The sequence below is a fragment of the Acipenser ruthenus genome, chromosome 45, assembly GCF_902713425.1.
Source record: "Acipenser ruthenus chromosome 45, fAciRut3.2 maternal haplotype, whole genome shotgun sequence".
In the NCBI taxonomy this organism is placed as follows: Eukaryota; Metazoa; Chordata; class Actinopteri; order Acipenseriformes; family Acipenseridae; genus Acipenser; species Acipenser ruthenus.
The window spans coordinates 9,257,638-9,278,383 of NC_081233.1; the positions used below are offsets into that span (position 1 = coordinate 9,257,638).

The window sequence follows — 20,746 nt, forward strand, 5'->3', positions numbered from 1 at the left end:
AGTCCAGCAGCACACCGGGACGGGACGGGACGGGGCGGGAGTGGGAGGTGAATCCGCTGCTCTCAGGAACTGAGTATAGCAATCCGTCTCATTCCCTCACTAACTCTGAGGCGAGAACTGTGGTTAAGAGCATTATGGAAGGACGCGTGTCTGAGGTACGGGAAACCCACAAACAAGGGAATAAATGCATACTCTGTTGGTAAAAGCGTATATTATAAATAGACTGCAATTTAGCTTTAGCCCCATAATGAAGGCATTGCAACGTCGTCAGAGTAAGCACAGATAATATGGCTTGTATGGCAACACTTACACCCTAGAAACGACTCTATTGTAAAAGTAGGTTCCGATACGGGTATAGCATTTCTACAGTACAATATCTGTTCGTTCACAATACAAGTCTACAGTACGATCTATGGGTATGTCATGATGAAACACAGAACAATTCAGCTGTACGGCCAAGAGCCCAATCCGAAACACAGAATATTAACCCTAACTATATGTTAAACCCTTATAAGAAACAGACACGCCTACGAGCTTCTATAAGGTGTTTACAGTTCGTTGTTTAATGCAATATACAATAACTGCAGCATATAACTCCGGAGTATAGATCTGACTGACAGATTCTTGTCGACTAAAAAAAAACCAAACCTCCACCCCTTTAAACAGCCTGCCCCTTTAATCGCGTCTCTGCCTGTCTGTGTGTGTTTGTGTTGGAGGTCTGGTTCAGGCTGCCTTGTCAGCTTCACACTTTGTATGTATCAATGCAGGGCAATGGGCATCTTGCAAACATGGCTAAGAACGCAACCGCTTTCACGATCGTGTTGTGGGCTGTGCTGCTTGGGACCTGCACCGGTGAGTCCGGGATCTGTTTGTCTTTTTATCACGATGGCTATTTTTTCTTATTGTGATTCTGCCGGATCACGGCGTTGCTGTATTTAAAAAACAGAACAAACAAACAAACAAAAAAATCATTTCCTTGTAATATTAGTAGTAGCAGACAACATGGCGTACTGGTGAGCTCCCTCAGCGACTGAACGGACGATTCAAAACAGTAATACTTGCGCTCTCCGGGCCAAGCACAGGCATCGATGTTGCCATGTTTGCAAACTAGATTTGCTACAGTACACAATGTATATATAAACAGCAATTTATTACAGCGCTAATAGCAACACACACACGCGCGCTCGCGTTCCTTAAAACCTGTATCAATAACGTTCTGACCCGAGTTTATATACCACGGGTTCTGTGATCTGGTACTATCGGTACATCTTATTATCTGTGCCTGGTTTCGATCCGCGTACAGAAGCAGTTTGAAATGTGATACCGTGTTCAAGCGTGTAAAGGCGTTGAGAGGCTGTGTGGTATTACTATTATTATTATTGATGATGATGCGTGTTAAGCAGGTTTGTCTCCCTTGTGTGCGCGCGTGTTATTGTTGCATTTCAGCCGAATGAATCAATTGAAATGTCCGGCGCGTTTGAAATCCCACCCGAGTCAGTTTAATAAGTTCAAACGGCCTGGGTTTTTTGTTTGTAGCTGAAAAACTGTTTTTATTTATTGTATTTTATTTCTGTGATGGATGCATTTATTTTGGGCTGCTGTATTAGCAACTAAATCACTACATTGCCAGTGTGACGCAAAAAAGACTATCACGTTGTATGCGCGTCACGAATCCGAATTGCCGACTACGGGACCTTCCTTTTGTTAGTCAGGTTTGTGGTCTCTTTCCAGAACCACAGATGGCTAGGCCCTGCGTAGAATATTAATGTCTTCTAGCCGTCTTCACGCCCAGCCCACTGGACACAATATATCAATATCGTTTTAAATGATGCTATTTCTTACTGTTAAAAAAGATTAACTGATGTGAACCAACTACACGTGTAACAAACTGTTATTTAACAAAGCCAGCCTATTCTATGGAATGGTGATGAACAGCACGAATCGACCGTGTTTCTATTGTCCGTAATAAACGTGCTGCCGCGGGATGGATTTTTACAACCACTTATTTATCATTACTATTACTTACATATATATAGTGTGTGTGTGTGTCTAATATATATATATATATATATATATATATATATATATATATATATATATATATTATAATATGATAAACAGTTATGCTATCTGTATTCTTGTCTACATTTTGAAAGTAACCAAGAAGTTACTACGTATTATTATTATTATTATTGTATTATTATTATTAAATAATAATACAAAACAACGCATTTTTTGTATCCGTGGTAATTATTAGTTGGTTAATAACACACGCATACGGTAAGGTTTTTTGATAAAGAACGCGTGGATTTGACAGACAGACGCGTTCGGTATTTGTCACTGTAACTGTACTGTTGTAACAACGTGTCTTTGCAAAACAATAATGTCTGGGTTTAGTGTGGGGGCGGCATTTCTATTGTAAATCAAAATGTCACGGCTTTGCTTTCTTTTATTTATTTTTTATATAATTTGTTATTGTTGGAACTTGACGTCTAAAAAAAAACCAAAAACAAACCCATACAATACTAGCGTTTACCTGTCCCAGACCCATACAATACTAACGTTTACCTGTCCCAGACCCACACAATACTAACGTTTACCTGTCCCAGACCCATACAATACTAACGTTTACCTGTCCCAGACCCATACAATACTAACGTTTACCTGTCCCAGACCCATACAATACTAACGTTTACCTGTCCCAGACCCATACAATACTAACGTTTACCTGACCCAGACCCATACAATACTAACGTTTACCTGTCCCAGACCCACACAATACTAACGTTTACCTGTCCCAGACCCATACAATACTAACGTTTACCTGTCCCAGACCCATACAATACTAACGTTTACCTGTCCCAGACCCACACAATACTAACGTTTACCTGACCCAGACCCATACAATACTAACGTTTACCTGTCCCAGACCCATACAATACTAACGTTTACCTGTCCCAGACCCATACAATACTAACGTTTACCTGTCCCAGACCCATACAATACTAACGTTTACCTGTCCCAGACCCACACAATACTAACGTTTACCTGTCCCAGACCCATACAATACTAACGTTTACCTGTCCCAGACCCATACAATACTAACGTTTACCTGTCCCAGACCCATACAATACTAACGTTTACCTGTCCCAGACCCACACAATACTAGCGTTTACCTGTCCTGTAATGATTTATTTTAAAAACACAACAGGTCTGCACATATTGGTTCTGATTTTACGATTCAATAGAAGAAAAGAAATAACAATTTATTTTGCAAATTAAAGTTTGATTTGTTCCTAACTGCAGACGCTCTGTTGTAGAAACTGTTCATGTGAATGAATGCTGGTGAAGGCACAGTAAAGGCATGGAAACTGAAACGGGGTGTGTAACACCACGACTGAAAATGCTGCTGCTGTTGTGTCCACAAGAGAAACTGCACTGTTCATGTGTTCAGTTCACGAACGTGGCTTTGATGTGGGTTTCAAGCATGTTTTGCTTGCGTACAGGATGTGTTGTAATCGTGGTTGGCTGTTTCTGTTTCATACAGTCAATCCTGTTCGTTTGAGGACGGAATGCGTTCAGACTTGACTGCGTAATACAAACATCCTGGAATGCTGGGAGTTCCCATTCACTGCTCGAGAGTCTCTATTTAAAATACAGGAAGCATGAAAGCAAAGCAGAGCAGACCTGGGCTCAGTTACAATTATAAATGCAATTGCAATTAGAGCAGAATTGTTTGCTGGAATTGTAAATCCAAATCTAACGCTATGTTGTTCAATTATAAATAGTCCCAATTACGCTACAGAAATTACAATTTATAATTACAATTACACTACAAAGTAACATAAACCACGACACACATGAACATGTTTACTGTATTCATTCTAAATAACCAGCAGTAATCACAGGTACAAATACAGGAACATAACTTCTTGGGGTCCATGGAAGTGGAAAACAAGAGTAATGATCAAATGCATAACTGAATTGTAATCGATGAACTTCAACATTCATCCACGTGTAAATCTAAACCACAGCCAGTACCTTCACTGGTAATTATTACATCATAGGAATAGTGCGATAGCAAACGTTAAAAATTAAACTCTTTAAGAATTGGTTTCATGACCGGCACACTTGATTGATTTGTGTTTGGATTTCATTTTAGACCGTGCTAAGTAGCTGCTCCAATTACAAAATGCTGTGGAATGAAACCAGACCATGTTCGCTTGCAGCTTGTCCTGCAGGAGCCCCGCAGCGATGGAAGCTGCCCGTTCTGCAGCACGTTTGGGAAACGTTAATGTGTTCTAATGGATGTAATGTGAACCGGAGGAGAGCTGCTTTGCTGTCACGGTGTTTGTATCAGGGAGCCTGGTGTGTTTGCATGGGCGGGGGTGGCTCTTTTACTCGCAGTCTTGCACAGACCCGTCACACCTCATGTCCCTGAGAACAATAGCTTTAGTGAGTCCGGCAACCCACGGGGCTTCACAGCGGTATCCCGTCAAAACAATACACATGGGGCATGCCATGCCAGGGGCAAAAGACACGGTCCGTGAAGGAGATGAGGCCAGTTTCCACTGTGCAGTACAGCAAGGGCAACTGAGAAGATCACATTTCATCTGTAGCCTTGAACTTTGCATCATCTATCGTACAGTTATTTTCAGAAAATATAGGCACTGAAGGCACAGAAGTAAAATAGAAACTGTTCTGTAACTACCAGCTGGCAATCATTGCTCGACACTTGCAACGCATAGAATGAGTTTCTGAATTCCAGTAGAACTCAACTCTGCCATGCAAACATGGCCGCTGGTTCTACTTAAGATTCATAAACGGGCACTGATCAAACGTGTGCTGTGCTGTAGTTTAAAATCGCTCCATCGGACCCTGCTTGTGTACAAATACTAGCATCATCAACTTCTACACAAGTGCCTTCAGCGTGTGAGACGAGGGCAGTGCCAGGCTTCAGACTCTGGTGGTGTTCAGAGATGCACCGTTTAGATTTTTGAACAATGTCCGTATGCTACAGATAATCCACACGTCCCTCTGCATGCAAGCCTTGAATTGGATTTATTGACATAATGACTAGCCTGAGTTCAGTAATTCAGGAACAGCAGACAAATTGCCCTGACAGCAGGTTTAATAATACGCTGAAGACACTGAACATCTACAGCAGTGGCAGGAACGTGAAGGTGGAGGCACTTTAGACAGAAGGCAGATGGCTGCTTATTTAAGATGCTTCTCTCTTGATTTGGGAAAAGAAGACAGCCTACTGTGTGTACTGGGGAGCTGGCAACGTAACGGCTGAATGTAGGCTTGTTAATGATGTTCTTCAGTTAACTCTGCGTTGTGCCTTTTTAAAATGGAAATGGTTGCTATGCATTTTGCATGGGAAGCTAGCATGTTCTGGCATGCTTTCTGTATGACTGGGACTCATGCAGTAGTAAGCTAGCGTTGTCACTGTTGAAAGCATTTGGCACAGCGTTTGTCTGCTTGGTATACAAATGGAGATGGACATATCAAGTTTCAGTTGTTTCTAGTTATTTGTAGAGGGGGAAAAACAAAACGACGTGGAATTGTTTCCATCATAGTATGAAGTTGATCATTTTCCTTCTCTGGTTTTAAAGATGGGATTTGGGAATAGCTCGGACCCTCCTGCCAATGCTTCTCCTTCAGCCCACATGAACAGATAGATGCATGTCTTGTTAATTCTGTGCTTGATCTCTGTGCTGCTGATGAAGTTTGAACCGCACGTGTTTTTGTGTTTGTACATTGGAAGTGTCTTTTTTTTCCCTTGTAGACCAGACCTCGGTCTCAATGGCTAAATGAAAGAAAGAGATGAGTAGAAGTCTCAGATGTTTGGGCTTGTGCCGCCTTCGTGGTACTAATAGATATTTTTCTAAAAAGCTGTCCGCTGAAACGCTCCTCAACTTTGTCAAAATGGGTGGAATGTTGTTGCTCAAAAGGAAGTTGAAGTTTGTGGTGTTCTTGTTAAGAGACAGTTCCCGGTATTGAACGCTGGCCAGGAAGCTGGAGTCACTGGATCAGCAAATGAATACACCAGCCTGGGAATAAACCGACACCTCGGTCTTCTGAACTCAATCCAGCTGGAAGATCTCAACGGCTTCATGCGAGTGTGAGCGGGACACGATGCCCTCGCTTGCTGTAATCGCTACCTTCAGAATCACTGCCTTTATTTAGCTTCTGCTCGGGACATTCCAGCTGGGGCGTGGCCAAGTTAGGAAGTTTTGTTTAAACCCTGTTGCGTTTTAAGGAATCTTAAAAGCCAAGTGCGTTCACAGGGTCACCTTGGTGCTTTGTGTGTGCGTAGTTCAAGTCGGATGACGTTGAACTGACTTCCTAAACTGTTACAAATATTGAGACACAAACGAGCCAAGCTGTGAGTAAAGCAGTAATGTGGGTGAGACTACATATCAGTACATTTCTATGTATATGAAAAATATATTAAACAAATGTAACACTTGGAAAACATTTCAACACTAAACTTTTAACATCATTGAACTACACCCAGTGCTCCAGATAAGGTTTTAGGTCTACTCTCCAATTTCGACACTCCTGTGAGTAAAATGCAACATTACTTTGAGGTCATCCAATAAATACAGTACATACTTTAATGCTTATGGGGCATGAATTAACTACAGCCTTGCATTTTAACTGTCATTTTACTCTGAACTCCTCTACAAAAACTTGAAATAAAATCAAAAACAATTTATTCTTATTTGCTTTCCTGACCACAAACAATATGGCTGTAAAACAAATAAACGCAGAAGCAGATATTTTTGTTTTTATTCCAACGCTGCAGATGGAGTATACTTCATAAAAGGCCTGCATGCACAGCCTACATATTTATAAAGAAATGATCCGATTCTATTCCTGATTGATGGCTATAGCAGTACAAAGCATCCCAACTCTCTCAAACACAGGATACTGTATTTATTATACAGATTACCTTTCATGTTTTACAGGAAGACACATTTTAAAACCAGGTTTTTGTTTTTTGTCCTGTCTTTTTGAAATCGCTTATTAAAAGCAGCGCTGAAGATATCATGGCAACTCCCACTCACACACGAGATAAGTAGAAGGGTTCAGGAATGAAGACTCGTTTTGTTGTTGTGTAGCGCCGATCCTGGCGAATGAGGGCATGCCTATACACCATGGCTGTTCCAGCTCGTCATAAAAACCTGAAATGGGTGAAACTGCTATGCAATAGGAGTCTTATTTCCAGCCCTGCTAATTCTCGTCTTTTAATACGTGTTATTTCATGAAAAAATTGTAGTAACTAAAATAAAAAAAAATTCACAGGTAGCCGTAAAGGTTTTAAACAGTTGCTGCATTATAATGTTAACTGCGATCCTCATACATGTCATTATGGGAGCAAGCTTTGGATTGTACGTCAGTCCTGTACATGTGTTTAAGAAGGAGACGCTAGTGTAAAGCTAGCAGTGAGGTAAGTGTGTGTGTGTGTGTGTGTGTGTGTGTGCGGTTTCACTTCCCCCAAGCTAGCCTCCCTTTACAGTAACTCCTACTGCAGCACCAAGGCAGCGACTGCCAACACGATCAATACAACACAAACCAGCGGCCCTACAGTAACATCACGGGACTGACTGATCGAGACTTTAATGTCGGAGTGGGCTGGAGGCAGCAATCTTCAGAGGCTTGACCCACGTCAAGAGAAATGCATCAGACTGGCTCTGAGATCAAGCCTGCCCCCAGCATTGATCCAGTCTGAGAGAGTGGCAGGAGACAGTCAGCCTCCAAAGGAAATCGATAACACCGGAGGGGTAGTAGAAAGTGAATCTCTCCCCTTGCTGCAGTGCGGGTTAGTTTCTCATTAACGCATTTGAACCCAGTTCTTCACTGCTTTGGGCATTGTCTTTTTATATACAGTGTATTTTCTTACAGTCTCTCCAGTAGGATTATTTAACCTTTAATTTCGTAAATGTGTAAACTGTAGCCTTAAACACATTCAAACTGTAAACTTAAACATGTGTAAACTAGCATTAAACATGTGTAAACTATAGCATTAAACATGTGTAAACTATAGCATTAAACATGTGTAATCAACTCGGGAACGTTTGTCACCGTTAGGAGTCCTTCATTTTGTATAAATCGCTGCAGCTGTGTGTGTATAAGACTGTACCTGCTCATCATTCAACTTTATGAAAAAGACACTGAAATATTGAATATGAAATACATTGTTAAAGTTGAAATGTTTAGGAAATGAAATGCAGACTAACGCAGACACGGGGTGTGGGGGGGGGTAACCCCCGTGCTGTGCGCAGTATATAAGCACAGCTCTCCAGACTCCAGGGGGCTGTTCTGTGTCTGATCCCTGCAACATTAACCTGTCTGGAGCTAAAGGGGGTAATGGGGGGGGGGGGGGGGCAGCTTGCTGCGCTCCAGGGCTGTTGTCTAGACGCCAGTGGCTAAATCCCAGTTCAAACCCCTAATCTGAGCACAAAAGAGGTCTTTATAGAGGTGGGATTAGTGGGATACAGAGCAGACCCCCGCCCCCCCCCCCCCCCCCCCCCCATTTGTTACAGCACCCCTCGTACACTGGCCCCTTTGTCTGTGTGTTTGGTTGCCTGTTTTTTGTTCTAAATACCTCCAGTTAAGGTTTTCTGCTTTATTCAGGATTTCAGCGTAATGTCTTGCACATGGCAAGGTTGTAAAATGCTCCTGTGATTTAAAAAAATAAAATAAAAAATGTTAAGTAGTCAATCTCATGGGGGAACAGAGCTCAGGAAATCTGGTTAGGCCATGAACTTGACATTAATTAAAGGAAGACAACAGGGTAAGGTTTAAAACAGGCGAACCGCACACACTCGTTTGTCTCTTGTTTCTTCAATTGTTACAGCAGGGGAACAGAACAGCAGTGGTCTCCCCACTTGATTCTGATTCCTCTCAGATGTGGAGACTCCTGTAATGACTCCAGAGCTGCTTCACTCTGGAACCCTGCCATGCTGTCATGTCTGCTTTCAGTATCATCAGGCAGACCGATCCCTACTTCACTAGCTTGCTGTTCTTCTTGGATGGCTGGAGTGGAGCTTCGTAGTGCAGTGCAGTACAGTAGACTGACCACGTTCTCGTTCTGCACACTTCTCAGATCCTGCGGGCTTCAATTCCATTAGCAGCAGCCCTGTTTAATTCATAGTTGTCGGACTCTGTCTTGTTTAATTGCACTGTACACGTTGCTTGGTGATCTGGGTGCCCCTGTGGCTTACCACAAGGCATACGTTTGGTTGCCCACAAGCCACAGCACTGGAGTTTGCTCCCACATTAATGAACCCGGTCGTGCGATGGTCTCTCCTCCAGACCGCCGCTCTCCCTTGCTGTCCGCATTCCAGCTGATTCAGCCCTTTCTGACGGCTGTAATAAAAGGTGGTGTCTGTATCAGGAGCGTCTCTCTCATTGGGATGCAGATTGGACTGGACTGCTGGGATAGAAATGAGACTGTTGCGTCGCAGTGTCACCCGTTCCAGGTTTTAATACGAGCTTGATTAGCACCAGAGTATAGGTCTTCTGAAACTCGTAGTAAAACCAGGAACGGATCGTACTGCTAAGCAGTGGGAGTCTTATTTCCAACCCCATTGGAAAACACTGAATATTAGTAATGTGTTTTTTTCCCAGCTGGTTTTTATAATAGATACAGGGCCTTTTCCTAACAGGCAGTGCCATCACGTTTCAGTAAACCCTGCTAGTGTTTTATTTATTTAAATAATGGACATTTTGAATGAAAACAAAAATCATGATTTTGGTAAAGTTTAATAGCCCTGAAACCATGGCTTCAATAACATGCCCTAAGAAAGTGTGTGTGTGTGTGTGTGTGTGTGTGTGTGTGTGTGTGTGTGCGTGCAGCGCTGTAGGGCTCAGATTTACTGGAAACGATTATAAAAAGAGGGGAAGTGACTGACAGATAGCATCTTCGCACTTGACTTGGAGACGATAAAGTCACAAAGGGAGATCTAGGATTAAGTGTTCAGGCTCTGTGAAGCGTTCTTCCACTGTTGCATGAAACTGTGTATTAGCAGCTTAGTTTAGGACCAGCATCTCGCTTTGCACAGTCTGCCTACATTTCTCAAGAGACCCGTCTTTTTCTGGGATGTCTGTATCTTTTACAGCCTTTCTTAGATCTGTGTCTGACTGTGGTAGCATTCGCTGTTCCCACGGCAGGGTTATTGCTCGGGCGCTGCCTTTGATTTCATCATTCCATGAAGTCGCCTGTTTTAAGACCCTGTGTGGTTACTGAAAAGTATGTGCTGCATGGTGCAGGTGGACTGTAGCCCCAGCCCCTTGCCTTGCAGCAACAGAGACTGTAGATAAACCGTGTGTGTTACTAAGGGCTCATGTTACAGTACTTGCTGTATGAGGTACAGTAACTGCAGGCTCATTGGCAGCCATCACCCTGTCCATCCAAACTCAATTCATGTGTGCTTTTTCATAATAAATAAAACACGCCTGGGGATGTTTTTTTGTTCCAAGTGTATTTCTTTGAAGCTCCAGCTTCTTCACAAGCCAGTCCTTGCCTGACTCCTACCCCAGGGCTATGTGGCAGTCTGGCAGCCGTTATTCCAAATGAAGAATCGGAGAAGTCGGAGACTGGCTGGCATGGATTGCGTTTTTTTGGCATCAGCGCATGGATTGCGAAAAGTCAATCCTGAGATCAATAGAATGTGAAATGCACTGACTACCAACCAGCTTAAACCAAAAAGAGCCTTTATAAACGTACTCAAATCAATAGAGAATTGTGCTTTATCTCAAATCGACCTGTTTCATACATCAATCTGACCTGCAACACCAGTGCCCAAGCTGCAGTAACCTCCTCGTGTACCCGGATAGCAGCGCACTGATCCAATCCCTTATTAACCTGGTCAGTAATGAAGGAGGGTATTCACAGCCGTCCACAAGCATGACGTGTTTGTGTGCGTGTGCGCGCGTGTGTGTGTGCGTGATTTTCTTCTGAACAGAAATCCCCTTTTCTTGACAGTCTTTAGGAATAATTAAACATTCTCTCTCTCTCTCTCAATCTCGTTCTATCCTGGAATCTATTTCAATAGGATCTGACATGCCCCAACAAATGTTTATCACTGAGCCTGTTCACAATAATTGCATATTTCTTATTGCATTAAGTCGCTTGCAGCCGTTCTGTTTGCTGCTGTTTAAGATGAGCTCATCTGCTCACTCAGATCTTAGTCCAGTTAGTTTAGATATCCACTGAGTAGTCTTTAAGCCTTCGTAGCGCTGTGTCACAGGATAAACATGCAGTCCGTGCAGCAGAGGGAGGTTATGAATCGTCAGTCTCTGCTGTGGCTCACCTGGTATACCCACGGCCACGTGGACCAGCACTCCAGGTCACGTCTGTTAGTTTGTCATTAACGTCTGGTGACTGCAGTTCTGCAGTAGCCTGTATGCTGATCTTTGTAAACTGGATTAGATGGGGAAACCATTTTAATCTTAATCGAGTTTGCCTTTATTATAAACTGAACGTTTCTATTCCTAATCTGATTGGTTTATCAGAAGTTAAGTTTCTTGTTTTTCTTGTTTGTTTGTTTTTTTTTAATGAATTGATCCAGTTGAACCTTGGACTGATCATATCAGTTTCAGACACAGTAATAGGGGGACTTTCCAGATATGCTGAGTGTACAGAGTCAATGAAACAGGCACACAATGAATTCATTTTCCCAGCTTGTGAAAGATTGCTGTGTTGCTGCGTTGTTCTTTGTAGTGGGGAGTCTGGCAGTGGTATGCATGGTATTCTCTGCAGAGCAATGTCTAGTTTCTTGTATTGCAGTGCTCAGAGTTCCTATAGGATTGCGTACAGGACCAGCCTTCAGGAAGTGTCACAGCGCCCTCTGCTGTTCTTGCTGGTGTATAATGATGAGCTGCAATCCCTGTAACATTAAAGCAAAGCTGAGCCATACAGGGAATTACATCAAGTAGGCATTTCAGCTTTGAAATCCAAAGGCATTTGGTGGAGAGAAGTCTTATAGAGGAATATGGCACACTGTTTGAAATGGAGGGGGGCTGCCTTGGACCACAGGGATAGAAGTAAGACTCGTATTGCACAGCAGTCTCGCCCATTCCAGGTTTTATTTTGAGCTTGATCAGTGTATAGGTAACAAGCTCAGGTGCATCTTATTAAATTCAGTGAAGACCAGGAGTGGATCAAACTGCTATGCAGTGGGTCGTTATTTCCACAGGCTGACCTGTTTTGAAACCAGCTTTGTTCTTTTGCTGTTGTTTATTTCCCTCTGCCTTCCCGTCCCCAGGCCTGAGATGTAACTGCACGCAATGCGACAGGACGGATTTCCAGTGCGAAACGGACGGGGCGTGCATGGCCTCCACCTCCTACATCAACGGGGTAGAGCACCACGTGCGCATGTGCATCCCAGCCAGGGAGCTGGAGCCTGCCGGCCAGCCCATCTACTGCCTGAGCGCCAAGGACCTGCGAAACACCCACTGCTGCTACACGGACTTCTGCAACAACGTGGACCCGGGCCGGCCCAGCGGTGAGCCCCTGTACTAGCCAGCCCTTAGAAGAGCTCCCCTTAATAACAGCATAGCAAGGTGTAACTAAGCAAAGGCCAGCGTTGTAAAGCAGATCAAACAAAGCAATGTAAACTAACCCTTATAGCAAAACTTGAATCAAGCAGAAAACCCCTGGCATGCTGTGCTGGTGCTGTGCTTGTTGGGTGATGTGTGTGTTTGTTTGTAGGCACCCCCAGTGGGTTTGGCTACACGCCCTCCGGCTGGGGCCCGGTGGAGCTGGCCGTGGTGATCGCCGGCCCTGTGTTCCTGCTCTGCGTGATCCTCATCGTGGCCGTCTTCCTGTTCCAGCACCACCAGCGCGTTTACCACAACCGGCAGCGACTCGAGGCGGAGGAGCCCTCCTGCGACCACCTGTACCTGGCCAAGGACAAGACCCTGCAGGACCTGATCTTCGACCTGTCTACCTCGGGGTCCGGCTCCGGTAACGCAGACACACACAGAGAGGCCCGGGCAGACACACAGGCACACAAATACAGAGTTTTTGTGAATTTCTTTGCTCTTGATCAAATCCTAAAACAAATATCCTAAAACAAACACCGTAACTAATGACAACCGTGAAAAGCTACTGCTTCGCTTCTAAAGCGGGCCTTGCGACATCAAGTTCAGCTGACTTACAAATGCGGACTTCGTAGTATTTTTACACAGTGACAAAATACAGATTTCATCTGGGTTGCATATGCAGTTTCAAAAACAAGAAGCCAACAAGTAAACAGATACATATATCTCATTTCATGCTGCCTCAACAATTAGTGATAACCGGGGTCTGCAAAACTAGCCAACAGGATGGGGAATTATAAAATGTGTGCGTGCTTCCTGTGCACTTTTAAAAGGGCTGTGCTGCCCCTGGACTGTGTTCTGAAGCAGTCTCTCTCCCCCCCGCAGGCCTCCCCCTGTTTGTGCAGCGCACAGTGGCCCGGACCATCGTTCTGCAGGAGATCATAGGGAAGGGTCGCTTCGGGGAGGTGTGGAGAGGGAAGTGGCGCGGAGGCGACGTGGCCGTGAAGATCTTCTCCTCCCGGGAGGAGCGCTCCTGGTTCAGAGAGGCTGAGATCTACCAGACCATCATGCTGCGGCACGAGAACATCCTGGGCTTCATCGCCGCCGACAACAAGGGTAACTGCAACAGGGCGCCACGCCCACTCCAGTGTAGAGCACGCATGGGAATGAGTCCCGTTGCACAGCGGCTTCATCCATTCCTGGTTTCACCATGAGTTTAGTAAGCACACCTGACCTTGTTAACTATATGCCGGGTCTAATCCAGCACATATTAAAAACTGGAATGGGGGAAACTGCTGTGCAATAGGAGTAGAAAGTCTCGTTCTCAAACCTTTCTTCTGTTCTTCCTTTCAGACAACGGGACCTGGACTCAGCTGTGGCTGGTGTCAGACTACCATGAGTACGGCTCCCTCTTTGACTACCTGAACCGCTACTCCGTGACCATTGAGGGCATGATCAAGCTGGCCCTGTCCGCAGCCAGTGGCCTGGCCCACCTGCACATGGAGATCGTCGGCACGCAAGGTGTGTGAGCAAGAGTCAGGGCTGGAAGTGAGACTCCTGTTGCATAAGTGAATGACTTGCCCAGTATTGCTACATAAAGAATACCTGTGTTTACCGTCCCCTGCAGGTAAGCCTGGTATTGCACACAGAGACCTGAAGTCCAAGAACATCCTGGTGAAGAAGAACGGCATGTGTGCCATCGCGGACCTGGGGCTGGCAGTGCGGCACGACTCTGTGACCGACACCATCGACATCGCACCCAACCAGCGCGTCGGCACCAAGAGGTGCTCCTCACTAAAGTCTTCTTTAAGTCAGTGCCCTGCTTGATACACAGCTGGAATTTAAGTGGAGATAGACTTGGGACAGGGGGAAGGGGACACTTCTTCACACAGAGTGGGGAGGGGATGGAACAGGGCAGCCTAGTCGTGTTGTTGAGTCAAACGCTGGGATCCTTTAAGACCCGACTTGACAAAGTTGTGAGATGAATCAGCTGCTCAGAACTGGACGAGCGCGAGTGGCCTCCTCTCGCTGCTAAACTTTCTTGTGTGTGTGATTGACAGGTACATGGCCCCTGAGGTTCTGGACGAGACGATCAACATGAAGCACTTCGACTCGTTCAAGTGTGCGGATATCTACGCTCTGGGCCTGGTCTACTGGGAGATCGCTCGCCGGTGCAGTGCGGGAGGTGAGAGACCCTTCCACAAGCTTCCAACCAACCCTCCTAGCAAGCTGGCACGCTCGCGCTCCTCCTAAACCTCACCCCTCTCCTACCCCTCCTTGTGAGACAGGTCCCCTCAAGCTGGCACGCTCGCGCTCCTAAACCTCGCCCCTACCCTACCCACCCCCCCCCCTCCCCCAGTGAGACAGGAACTTTGTTCCACCCAGGTAGAAGTGAAGTTCTTGTTGCTTTGCATGGGGGGGGATGCTTTCACCCCTCTACTCACCCCTCTACTCGCCCCTCCAGGAATCCATGAAGAGTACCAGCTCCCATACTACGAGCTGGTGCCCTCTGACCCCTCCATCGAAGAGATGCGCAAGGTCGTGTGTGACCAGAAACTGCGGCCCACCGTTCCCAACTGGTGGCAGAGCTACGAGGTATTCATGACCCCAGTCCAGCTACGAAAACTGAACCCAATCAGGGTTTTTAATGTTGTGAATTGTGTATTGGTGCACACGGAATGGTTCTGTCTGTATGCATGTTAATGGCGTGTGTGTGTGTGTGTGTGTGTGTGTGCATGTTAATGGATTGAGTTTGTCTCTGTGGTGTGTGTCTCTCTGTATGCTTGTTAATGGTTCGTATCTCTGCAGGCGCTGAAGGTGATGGGGAAGATCATGAGGGAGTGCTGGTACTCGAATGGGGCGGCCAGACTCACGGCTCTGCGGATCAAGAAGACCCTCTCCCACCTCAGCGTTCTGGAAGACGTCAAGATCTGAACGACCAACGAAAACCAGACAAAAAATCACCCAAACAAAAAAAAAATAGCACGACGAAACAAAAATAAAACCTGCCAGTCAAGCCACAAGAGACAAAGGCCTACCTCACCTTTTTAGCCGAAACTACTGATATTTTTAAAAAACGTTCCCCCCCCTCTGTCCACTGTTCCCTCTGACCAAGGACTGGGTAAGCCGGACTGAAACTCGTGGTTCTGTTGGCAGTTAAAAAAAGTGTACAGTTTTGTGACACAAATATCACACAGACAAACTGACTAATGTGCAATGTATTTGACCCACTAAACACCTGTGTGTGTAAATGATGTGAACGAGGACAAGGATGTGATATTTCATTATCTTTAAAATAATATTTTAGGCTGTTCAGCCACGCTGTAACTAGAGCTAATGTGAAATCTGTGAATTGAGGGGGGGAGAGGGAGGGACGGAGGGGTGTTTATAGCAAGCGTTAGCAAACAGAACGTTACTGTCTTCTCTTTCTTTCAAACCCACCACTGTCAGATTTCAGTAAATGTGCTTTTAGAAGAAGCCTCCGTCCCTGTTGGGGTTTTTGTTTTGTTTTATTTCTGTTTACCTGCGTTTTGAAGGCTTTCAATTCGTTTTCTGGGGAACTATAAAAAGGAATCTGCACGGACTCCCAGCACCCCGAACCCTAACCCTGGTCGAACGCTAGCGCTTCCACGAGGTGCCCGGCTGGGTTTTTAACTTTGTCAATCCCACTTTGGTGGCTTCATACGTCTGCTTTCTTGTTGTTGTTCATGGAATGTCTTGAAATTGCAGCTTGCAAGGATCTGAAAGGGAAATGTGATTTTTGTTTTGTTTGCACACCTTTTAATTTGCAGAGGGCAGCGGTACTGGTAAGAAATGATTCTGCGATTCACGATGCCTCCCTTTCCTCTGCTCTGAATACACTTGAATTGTCTTTGTAAATTAACAGAGAGAACTCGCTTTGACTGTTTAAAAGGGAAGACTTCATCTTAAAGGCAGTTAATGTAGACAAATTGAACTCAAACTGCAAAACAAACCATCTAACAAGCCATAACCGTGGATCAGATTGCAGTCGTTTGAGGAGGGAAGGGCATGTTTTTAATGTATTTTATTTTTGTAAGTTGTAATATATGAATACCTCGAATCCTTTATAGAGGAGTTACACTGGATTGTCTCTTTGTTTCTTTGTACTGTTATGTACGTTTTGATGGCTGTATAATTAATGATTATTACAATTAAATTGGGTTTCTTAGAATCTGATTTCTTCATCTTGGCTGCAAAAGAGGAAACAAAGAAAGACAACTGCTAGATGAAATCATTACTGACAGCAACCCTCTCAAATGATTTCTTCTGGAATTGTGTGGAAAGTGCATTTTTATGCATCTTTTTTCAACACAACCTGTGTTGAAATGGCTTGTGGTGTTTTTTTTTTTTGTGTGTGTGTATTTTGATATGTATAGACACTGGTGTTGTGTTTTGTTAGCTGGAAATCCCAAACTGCACTACTAATATAAACACTGTATATGCTGTGGTTTCAGTCTGAGCAGGACTGCTGGAGATCACTGGATGTGGTTACAGATATGTGGGGATTGCCACAGGCTGATCTGCTTTGCACTTTGAATCACAGGTGCTGTTGGAGAATCCTTTGCATTGCAGATTGCCTGAAGGCTGCTGATCTGCATGCTTTCAGGCTGTGTTCGGCTGCAGGTATTCTCAGCACCGATAGCGCTGATCCTCAAAGCTTTTGGCCACGGGGTGCATGTGTGCGTTTGGCAGGCAGTCAGGGGGGTTTCTGTGATGTTTAACTGCTGATTCCAAAATGGGAAATTTAATTCAAAGGCTGATTTATCAAATTGAAAAGGCAGAGCGAGCGACAGAGCACAGAGTAAGTAGATTGTAATCAGGGCCGGGGGCCAATTCCTGTTCAATTCAAAATCCATTCCCAATTTCAATTCTCATTCCCTTTCAATCAATTCCAACACATCATTGATCAAAACTGCAGTTAGCAGCATTCTGTTAAAATGAGCTTCTCACAGAGAGTGGCAACACGACTTCACTTGAAGTCCCTGTTAGTTGGTCAACTGAAATTGGCTTGAAATGAAAGCAGTTAATCAATCACATGAATTGTGTCCTAAAATATCAATTCCAGTTCCTTCAGTGGAATCGGAATTGGGGAACCGATTTTAAAAAGGAACTGGAATTGAAAAGCAGACATTGACCCAACCCTGGCTTCAGTCTCCCTCCCAATACAGCTGCATCGCAGTGTTCAGATGCTGATTCTGTAGCGCATCGCAGGCACAGCATTGAGGACCACAGACCTATAGGAAGGCTGCTACCTGATAAGCTGTCTGCAGTGCAGTGCATGGTACCCCCACCTAAGCCCGTGGCCAGGTGTCTTCTGACCCTGTACATAAAAGCATGGTCATGTTCATTTTAGCACGATTTCTGGAAGCGATAGGCCTTTTTATGCTTTTTTTGCCAGATGTTCAGTTGACCAGATTCATAGCTTGCATTGTCTGTAAGTATTGGCATGTAACTTCCCCCCTGTACTCTCTAAATGTAAAAGTATCTTTTTTTCTGGTATTCATGCTAATAAGGCCCTATCGCTCCTTCAGGGTACTGTATTTAGACTGGGACTTATTGTAAATGTGTTTGTGTTTTTAAAATTACCTAGCTGCTTTCTTTACCTGCCAAAATAAGTAAATTGATGTAGTGTTATTCCGGTCCACTAGGTGGAGCTGTAGTGCTTGATGGTTTTTTTTTGTTTTTTTTTTGTTTTTTGTTTTGTTTTTTTTAAGCATTTTGATTTGAAGCACGCCATGCTATATATGGAGGGATATTGAGACTTGTTCGATTGGGATTTTGATTTGGCGCACATAGCCCTCTGATGGCAAAATGTTGCAATTGCAGCCAGTAATCTGGCCATCTCAGAGAATGTACCACAGATACAGAAGTGACTCCAGACCCCAAACGTGTGCTGTTATTTGGGTATATTCAAATTCAGCCACAGTGGCAGGGTTTGAACCTTTGTTCATTAGTAGCACATATAAATAATACAGCCTAAATAAATCAAAACGTACATCTTAAAATACTGTAGAAACCGAGTGTTTGGCTAAGGGCTGTGTTTTGCAGAGTGATTTTTTTAAAAAAACGTATTTATTATTTATCATTTTTAATTCTAAACAACGGTTTTAGGACAGAGATTTACTTCACAAATTTAAGCTTAAATAGTTTTGATTTTGTGGGTCAAACAGTAATTTTAAAATACGACAAATCAAACTGACAATATCACGATTGAAACCTTTTAATATGATCGCCCAGTAGTTTATGTTGTTGTGTCTCGTATTATTCAAAACTGCTGCTGTGTAACTGTAGTCAATGAGACCTCCTTTAGAGGTGCAGTTAGTTAACCTGGTACTGTACACACGCCAGAGTAGATCGGCGCACGGCGCGTCTATTCAATGTCACAGCTAGGCAGGGAAAAGAGAAATCACATGGAGCCAGGTCCTTCAGGATGCTCCCGCTCAGTGTCTTTCTAAACGCTATGTGCATTGATACAGAGCAGTCCTGTTTCCCTGCCCTTCGCTCGGTGGTTTCAGGTCTCAGAGAAATCACATGGAGCCAGGTCCTTCAGGATGCTTCCGCTCAGTGTCTTTCTAAACGCTATGTGCATTGATACAGAGCAGTCCTGTTTCCCTGCCCTTCGCTCGGTGGTTTCAGGTCTCAGAGAAATCACATGGAGCCAGGTCCTTCAGGATGCTTCCGCTCAGTGTCTTTCTAAACGCTATGTGCATTGATACAGAGCAGTCCTGTTTCCCTGCCCTTCGCTCGGTGGTTTCAGGTCTCAGTCGCACACCTCCATCTCACGATAGGCAATGTCGATCAACAGATTTGACCTCCTCCTCCTGTATGCAAACATGTAAATACTGTTGTAAAATATTAAACCTTTTTTTGGTGATGCTAACACGATGGTTGTCGCTGTTTCTGTACAATTTGTTTCCCTGTTTTGTTGAATTTCCTGCATGACGGCAACACGCCTCGAAGCCACAGTGGAAATGCATTGTTGTGCTGAAATGTTTTCATTTGCATACCACGCACGCTTTTGTTGTTTTAACATAACAATAGGCGCTTATCAAAGTTATTATGAGCACTTAAGAAACGTGCGAGACTGAATATAATGAACATGACACACGAGCGAGGCGGTTACTTCAAATTAATAATGCTAATAATAAGCATTCATATTTTCAGCTTTTGAAATGCGTCAGGGGGATTGATATTTTAAGGGGGAAACATGTTTATGAATCAGGGATGATGATTTAATATTCTTCAGTGTTTTACAATAGCCTTATTGACTTTGCGTTATTTTACTTAAAAAAATATTCGCAGGTAGGTTAAGAAAAATGTATATTACACGCAAACAGTGTAAACACATTTGCAGAAATTATAGTTCTATCCACACACAGTTTTTTTTTTTTTGTTTTTTTTTTTACCAAATAGGATGTGGCTACTGGTGTCTGTTTCCTACAAACGCAATTAAAATAGTCTAAACGTGTGTGAGTTACTGTAAATTATACTTGCGGACTCAAAAGTGAAAGCGGTCAAAGTCGTAGCATCTGCCTGCCGCTGGAAGTTTACACAAGACCGCAGTGAGGCGCCCCTCAGCTTTACAGCCACACTTTGAACTCTCGCACAATGACAGCCATTGTTTGAAAGAGGCCAGGGGTATTCATTTTACTAGTGTGAGTCATTTCAAAATGAATCCAAAATAATTCAAATATGTGAATCGACAGAACGAGAAGAAATCGCTTCTATACCTACCCGTCTTCTGTAAAAACTGTGGTAATTAAATTAATGTTGCAGAAGCAAACCAATGAAAGGAATAGGTCGAGGCACAGCTGTCGAGAATCGAAACAGATCGACTTGTTTGATTTGGTTTGTTTGTTTGATTCTCAGTTAACCCCTCCCAACCTGTTTAACAACTTGGCACCCTGTTAGCAACAGATCCTGATAAAAGGGGGTTATAAAGGACACGACCAAGGTGTGATTTACAAAACATCAGCGAGCAAAACACCCGTAATAGCGCACAGGAGCGCTTAACAGATGCGCGTGAAGTACAATGCATACCTTATATCACTCCCCACCACACACACTGAGAGACCTCATTAGCGTTTAAAATGACAATTAACACAGCATTGACTACCCGAACTTTGCCTCGGGCCATGCAGCATAGCCATTGTCCCTTTAAGGTAAA

At 44.1% G+C, this 20,746-nt stretch overlaps 1 protein-coding gene across 2 annotated transcripts; it reads left to right on the forward strand.

The window, feature by feature from the left end:
* Positions 1-676: 676 nt before the first annotated feature.
* LOC117962264 (activin receptor type-1B-like) lies at positions 677-19,461 on the forward strand. 2 transcript variants are annotated; one of them, XM_034913913.2, is made up of 9 exons: positions 677-852; positions 12,282-12,521; positions 12,728-12,982; positions 13,444-13,674; positions 13,912-14,079; positions 14,186-14,342; positions 14,619-14,743; positions 15,023-15,153; positions 15,367-19,461. In XM_034913913.2, the coding sequence occupies exons 1-9, from the start codon at positions 762-764 to the stop codon at positions 15,490-15,492; spliced, it is 1,524 nt and encodes a 507-aa protein (XP_034769804.1). In that variant the 5' UTR covers positions 677-761; the 3' UTR covers positions 15,493-19,461. The 2 variants fall into 2 exon arrangements, with proteins under 2 accessions (XP_034769804.1, XP_034769805.1); XM_034913914.2 differs by lacking the exon at positions 677-852 and adding an exon at positions 7,812-7,831.
* Positions 19,462-20,746: the final 1,285 nt, after the last annotated feature.

What these genes read in the sequence shown, in the direction of transcription:
- LOC117962264 (XM_034913913.2), top strand. Translation starts at nt 762, where the DNA reads ATGCAGGGCAATGGGCATCTTGCAAACATGGCTAAGAACGCAACCGCT. An exon ending in GGACCCGGGCCGGCCCAGCG is followed by an intron (nt 12,522 to 12,727) that starts GTGAGCCCCTGT and finishes GTTTGTTTGTAG; the next exon opens with GCACCCCCAGTGGGTTTGGC. An exon ending in GGAGATCGTCGGCACGCAAG is followed by an intron (nt 14,080 to 14,185) that starts GTGTGTGAGCAA and finishes CGTCCCCTGCAG; the next exon opens with GTAAGCCTGGTATTGCACAC.